The sequence below is a fragment of the Oryx dammah genome, unplaced genomic scaffold (assembly GCF_014754425.2).
Source record: "Oryx dammah isolate SB20612 unplaced genomic scaffold, SCBI_Odam_1.1 HiC_scaffold_13, whole genome shotgun sequence".
NCBI classification, from domain to species: Eukaryota; Metazoa; Chordata; class Mammalia; order Artiodactyla; family Bovidae; genus Oryx; species Oryx dammah.
In genome coordinates, this window is record NW_024070197.1 from 62,978,363 (window position 1) to 62,985,298 (window position 6,936).

At 51.9% G+C, this 6,936-nt stretch overlaps 1 protein-coding gene across 1 annotated transcript in view; it reads right to left on the reverse strand.

Annotated features, from left to right (window-relative positions):
* Positions 1–77: 77 nt before the first annotated feature.
* Positions 78–6,936, reverse strand: part of COG4 (component of oligomeric golgi complex 4) — a 25,138-nt gene continuing 18,279 nt past the window's right edge. Inside the window, exons 13-19 of the mRNA XM_040253531.1 lie at positions 4,826–4,888; positions 2,983–3,099; positions 2,318–2,410; positions 1,398–1,481; positions 1,097–1,198; positions 736–864; positions 78–540 (exon numbers count right to left, since the gene is read on the reverse strand). Of these exons, the coding sequence (XP_040109465.1) occupies positions 406–540; positions 736–864; positions 1,097–1,198; positions 1,398–1,481; positions 2,318–2,410; positions 2,983–3,099; positions 4,826–4,888 (723 nt within the window). The 3' untranslated portion in view covers positions 78–405. The remainder of the gene's footprint in view (positions 541–735; positions 865–1,096; positions 1,199–1,397; positions 1,482–2,317; positions 2,411–2,982; positions 3,100–4,825; positions 4,889–6,936) is intronic.

The window sequence follows — 6,936 nt, forward strand, 5'->3', positions numbered from 1 at the left end:
CCTTCACACTTCAGTGCAGCTCGTGGACCTGTCTTGCCCTGTAGCATCCAGCCCTTCCTGGAAACAGCACACTGGCCTCTCTTCAAGGAGTCTGTTTATTCAGGGCGATCATAAATATCACAGCCTCTCTTTGGAGCAAGCCTCAGGTCCCCAGGTCCAAGTCCTTTGGGCCTGGCAGGGAGGCAGCTCTTGTGCTGCCACGTCCAAGGACGAGAGGGTGGCCCTCCATGTGGAAGGCTGGCCCACCTGGCGTTCCCACCTAGTTAGGAGCCAAGGCAGACCTACCTCTCTCTATGGGGAGACAGTCCCCTAAAGCACCCCGACAGGTCTGAGAGCAGAGAATGGCCTGAGTCGAGGCCTTGTTTCCCGCTGCCAGCAGGGGAGCCGGCTGGGCTCATGCGGCAGCTACAGGCGCAGCCGCTTGATATCCTCGCTGCGGAAGTCTATGCGCAGGGCCAGCACCTGGCGCACTTCAGCGGGCGTGAGGCGCCACGTCAGCGGGCCCGAGTTGGCGCCCCAGTAATCTAGGATCTCTGTCACCTGTGGGGAGAGCAGAGAGGGTCAGCCAGGAGGGGCCAGCCCTAGGGGAGGCCCAGGAACTCCACCAGAGGCAGTGCAGGGGCGCTCAGGAAGGAGGCGGCCGGCAGGGCTGGGCTGCCGCTGGAGACCCAGATTTTGTCTCTGCCTCTCCTCTGAGTCACCTTTCTCTGGCAAGGCCAGGGGAGCCCCACATACCCGCTCCAGATTGAGGATCGTGGCCATCTGGGAGAGCCGGGCAAACTTGTCTCGGATGGTCCAGGTGGTCACCGTGGTGAGGTAGGCAATGAGTGACCTCAGCTCCTTGTCAAACTGCAGACCGCCCAGCTGCAAGGGAACACGAGTTCAAGGCCTGGCCCTCCAGCCAAGCAGCACTGGCCCCCAGCTTTGCTCAGTGCTTGGCTGCAGGGCCAGTGGGGACTCGGATGTGCGTCAGTTGGCTCTGCTGCCTCAGGGCAGCGCTGAGCCTAGATGCACAGGGCCTGGGGTGGCAGGGAGGGGAGACTGGTCCAACTTAGGGAAACCAGTAGGGCGGAGGCCTGCGCTCTCTTCACATTACCCGGTTGAAGGTGGACTTCAGCACCACTTTTTCCAACTCGACTGTGACGAGGCTGGTCATGAGGCTGGTCAGGCTGTCGTAGATGACTGGGGACAGGCCGGCCTGCACGCAGAGACTGGACATCAATGGGGGTCCCACCTTGCCCCTCTGCCTCCATACGAGCTGTCGGGAGTGCTTCCACAGCCTGGGGCTTGGAAGGGCATCCAGGGCTCCCAGCAGGAGTGCGATGAGAAGCCTCAGGGCGGCTGATTTGGGCAGAAGTGGCTAATTCTACAGACTGGTCCTGAGAGCCCTTGCTCACCTTGAACTCTGCCATTTGCTGCTCCAGATTAAGAATGAACTGTTGAACCCAAGGATCATTGGCCTCATAGTCACTGAATTCCTCCTACATCAGGAAGCAAGGTGGGTCAGCAGGGACTTCTCCAAGGACCATTCACCCCCACCCCACTTCCTCGCCTCTAGGGAAACACTTCTGTAGCTTATGACTCATCTAGCCTAAAGCCAGCTTAAAACCAGGCTGGCAAAAACTTCTGTTTTCTGCATCATACTTCTGACCAGCAACTGAAGCAATGGCCCAAACAACATGGTAAACCTCCTGGCAGTTTACTCCCTCTTGTTTCTTGTGTTCTATAGGAATGAAAAGATTGTGTATACATGCTCAGTTGTGTTTGACTCTTTTTTTTTTTTTTTTTAATTTTTTAATGGGGGCCAGCATGAGGAACTCCACCCATGGCAAAGGTCATGAGGAAGGAGGCTTGGCATACGCAAAGGCGTGATCAAGCCTCTTGTGTTTGACTCTTTTGTGACCCCATGGACTATAGCTCGCCAGGCTCCTCTGTCCATGGATTTCTCAGGCAAGAATACTGGATTGGGTTGCCATTTCCTCCTCCAGGAGATCTTCCTGACTCAGGGATCAAATATGTGTCTCCTGTGTGGGCATGCAGGTTCTTTACCAACTGCACCAGCTGGGAAGCCATGAAAAGATGTGGGGCAAAAAGAGCCTCAATAAAAGAGAATACATCAAGGCAAACTCCTTTTTGATGTCTTTTGGAGCCCTCTGACTGCAAGAACAATCTGTTACTGGGAGGAAGCTAGCCTTCGAGGGTGAGGGAGATGAGCCTGAGAAATATGTAAGGTACAGTCTGTAAGACAGCTCCACTGCTGGGGGCCGGGGAATGGGGGGCAATCCTGGGCTTGACAGCTGCCTGTGGTCAGGCTGACCTCCTCGATATTGTGGGAGACAGAGAGGAAGGTGTTGATCCAAGGCTGCACCTGCGGCTTGATGGCTGTGCTGTTCAGCTCTGTGAGCCCTTCCTGCAGGACAAGGCAGAGACACGTCAGACGCGGGGGGCGTGTGTCCCATCCCTTCCCTTTCTCCGCTCCGTCCACCCTTTGTCTGCCAGGGCATCCTCAGCTCGGAGCCTTTTCTGCAGGCCCTCTCTGAAATCTAGCAGAGATAATGCTGATCCAGGAGGCCAGGAACAACCTGTTCCTTTCGAGATATATCCTGAATCAGGTCCAGGCCAGAGATGCAGCCATGGGGTTGGTCTGATTTCTCAGCGCCTGGTACCAGGCAGCGCCTTCGGCTAAGGCCACGCAGGTCTGAGTACCCATGTGGTTCCGTTTCTTCTGAGCACCTTCCTGAGAGTGCCTGGCACTGTGGAGGCCGAGTGGAGATTCTAGAGGACCATAACGCCAGCTCGTCAACGTGACAGCAGCAGTGCTGAAAACCTTGAGTCTTGAAGGGACTCACACAAGTTCAGTGGTGGGTACTCTGCTCCCTCACGCCTTCTCCCCACCACCCCCGTTTCCTTATATTGTGGAACCCATGATAAGCCAGTAATGATAGTCTCAGAGCAAGACACAAGCCCAGGACTGGGGCTTACCTGCAAGAGGTCTCGGAATTTGCCAGACACGGCAGCCAAGTCAGAAAGGCAGCTGTCAAACTTGGCCTGGGCCTGCTCCCCTCCAATGCCTTGGCTGAACAGCTTGGTGCAGTCACTCTAGGAGAGAACACCCAGCCATCAGGCTTCTGAGCCCAGGGAATATCATCATGACCACAGCTAAGATTTAAGTGCTTACTGTGTGCCAGGCCCAGTTTCAAGCATTTTACTTTTATTAAAGTACTTTTCTTATGAAGTAAGTACTATTATTATTTCCATTGTATAGATGAGGAAACTAAGGCACAGAGAAGTTAGTAACTGGCCTAAGGTTACACAGCACTGTCATGAAGCCGGGGAGTACAGCTCCAGAACACCTGTTCGTAAACTCCGCACTGAGGCTGAGTAGTAGAGAGTGCACAGGGACGCTGCTCTGGGTTGCCAGGAGCTGCCTGCATTTCCTATAGCCTCCTCAGTTTGTGCTGTTTTGGCTCCAGAGGGAGCAGCAGTGAGGAAGAGCTGCTAAGGGACCAAAATCCAGCAGACTAATTAATGTTACAGAAAAAGGAACACAGTTTAACGTGCCATGACCTAAAAACAACGGTGACAGCCACTGTGTTGAATACTTACGATGTGAGAGACTATGCTACTGGTCCTTTGTGACTATCGCTCTTATTTTATTCCATTTTAAGACCTTTTTGGGGTGAATTCCTAAGCTGGTCCAGCAGCCCCCTGAGCCTCCCTCAGGAAGCCCACCAGCGCGGAGGCCCTCTCCTTGTGTCTGCTCCTGGCCGCCTCAGGTGGCCCAGCCAAGGCCAGCACTCAGCACCAGCCTCAGCACAGAGCCCCGTGCTTTTGCAGCAAAGCGCCTTCACGGGTACTGGTGCCTGCGGGGAGGCAGGACCCTGGCTCCTCTCTTCCCCCAGAGGCGGCGTTCAGGAGTGGAGGGGAGCTAGGCTCCTTGTTTTCCAGTGTTTAACAAAGGAAACGCTCCATGCCGTTGTGTGTAACTACTACAATCATTAACCACCACTGCGTGCCGCTCATGCACCAGGTGCTTCACAGTCTTAATTCTCACCACAAACCTGTGGGGCAGAGACCATCCTTCCTGTTTACGAGAGAGAAAACTGAGGCTCAGGGAGGTCAGAGAACTTGCCTCAGCCCCCACAGCTGGCCAGTGGTCGAATGGAAATGTGAACTCAGGGGTGTCTGACTTACAAGCTCAAGTAACTTCCATTGTTATATGGCCTTCCTTTAAAAAACGATGACAACAACTGGCTCTCTACAGGGTTAAGTCAACCCTATATATTTTTTTTGGCTGTGCCACTCAGCTTGTGGGATCTTAGTTCCCTAATCAGGGATTGAACCCATGCCCTCATATTGAAAGTGCAGAGTCCTAACCACTGGACTGCCAGTGAATTCCCCTCAGAATCATTTTTATCTCAAAATTTATGGAAGACTTTATTATTTTATAAAGTGCTTTCAATCCTGTTTTTTTCTTTTAAACCAGGCTACCTAACAAACAAAGAGCAGGGCCCCATGGAGATCTGTATTTCATTTCTTCAGTGACAGAAGTGAGGCTCAGGGATTTGTCCAAGGTCACATGCCAAGTATGTGCTGAAAGAGCTAACTTGAATTCTGATCTCCCAACTCATGGGTCATAATCTTCCTGTAGTTCAGAGATGCGCTGCTACTATCTCAATCACTAACGAATCCCCTCAAGTGCTCTGAGGAAGAGCCGGCTCAAGGCCAGGAATGCCACAGCCCCAGCAGCAGAAGCGCACAGGGCTCACTCTCAACAGGAGGCATGGGAAGGCCGCAGAGAGCTGACCGCCAGGGCCCCCGTTACCTCCAGCGTCTTTTTCAAAGTGGAGATGTTTTCACTACAGACTTCCACGTTGTTCAGCGTCACCTGGGAGACAGGACAGAAGAACATCATTTCCTGCTCACTGTTGTTGGTACCCATTCCTGAGGTTCAGGGGAGCTAAGGACCACCCTCAGCACTGTCACCAGGCAGGGGGCTCAGGTCTCAGCAGGGAGCATGGTGAACCAGGCTTGCCCTTTCTCCAGGGCCTGACACAAAGAGGCAGAGAAGCTATCTGACCTCAGAGGTAGAGACATAGGGTTTCAGGTCTTTTTGTTCCATGTGTAGGCATACAAGTCGGGGAGAAACCCTGGGGCTCCAAACCTCCAAGCCAAGGTCAGTGATGCAAAGGCTGTCACTGATTTAAGAAACGCTTCCTGAGAGCCTGTTACCTATCAAGTATTTTCTCAACCATTAGGTCTGTGGCTCTGCCAAATACCTTCTGCAAAACAAGTACAGCTGACCCTTGAACAACACTGGGGTTAGAGGCACAGTAAAAAGTCAGCATATAACTTATAGCTGGCCCTCCATGTCTACATCTGTGCATGCGTGCTAAGTCACTTCAGTGGTGTCTGACTCTTTTTAGACCCCATGGACTGTCGCCCACCAGGCTCCCCTGTCCATGGGATTCTCCAGGCAAGAATACTGGAGTGGCTTGCCATTTCTTTCTCCAGAGGGTCTTCCCAAACCAGGGGCTGAACCTGCGTCTCTTGTGCCTCCTGCATTGGTGGGCAGGTTCTTTACCACTAGCGCCCCCTGGGAAGCCCACCTGCATCTGTGAGTCTGCATCCACACATTCAACCATGAATTACAGAGCTATAGTATTTACCACTGAAAAAAATCCATGTATAAGTGGATCTGTGCAGTTCAAACCCATGTTGATAATACAGTCAAGTGTATTATCAAGCCAGCTCACAGGGGTAAACAAGACACCTAAGAGGGTGAAATGACTCAACAAGGTCAGTCAACTCTTGATTCAGCAAATATTTAAAGTGCCCACTATGTGCCAGGCACTGTGTAAGGTACTGGGAAGAAAGTGGTTAACAGAAAAAATTCAGCCCCTTGTAGAGTATACATTCCTGAAGCAAAGTCAATAATAAATGTCAGGGAGTGATAAGCGCCACAAGGAAACATAAAGCAGAGGAGGAGGATAGCGATTCGGCGAGCGACAGGCCACAGCGCTAGAGCCAGCGCTAGAATTTAGGTTTCCCCACTCCAGGTCAAGGGCTCCTTTCTTTATAATTCAACTCCGTATGAGCTTGATGCAGAAACACCAATCGTAAAAAGCAGTGGTGACAAAAATGGTAATTAAGGTAGAAACTGTGATGGCCATTTAGAGGAAAGAAACCAGGCACACCAGAAAGCCCCATGGCAGAGCTGGTACCTGAGAGGGACTTAGGAGGCTAGGAGATAATTCTGGAGGGAAAGGCGAATGCATTTCTCCACCCCCACCAGCTTCTGCTAGTCCACTGTCCTGTTTGATATTATCGTAACGGTACTTAGGATTGTCTGATATTGTCTTGTTTGTTTCTTGTTTGCCTTTCCCACTCGAATGAGAGCTCCACGAAGGCAGGGATCTAGTTTGTCCAAGAGAACTTTCTTGATGATGGCAATGTTCTAAATCTGAATTGTCCAATACAGTAGCAATAACCATGTGTGGCCACTGAGCACTTGAAATGTGGCTGGTGCAACTCTGCAACTGGATTCTTAGCTTCAAGTTAAATAGCCACACCATACTGGGCAGTGCAGCTCAAAAACCTACAACAGTGCCTGATATACAGAAGTTTCTCAATAAATATTTGTTGAATGAATGAATAACTATCTTCTGGAGAAAGGATAATTAAAGGCAAATGCAGAGTGGCAGAAAACCCCAAAACATATCTGGAGACCAGGAGAGTCAAGGGGTAGACGTGCAGGGAAATGACACGAGGTGGGGCTGCAGCGACAGGTGGCGTCAGCCTGGGGTGCAGGTGCTACGCAGTCCTGGACGCGGGGTGGGGCTGAGGAATATGTAAAGTGGGAAGACACTATATGAGCACAGATGTGGTTTGGGAACACTGATCTGGAAGCCGCTGTGTGGGAGACGTTTGAGTCTG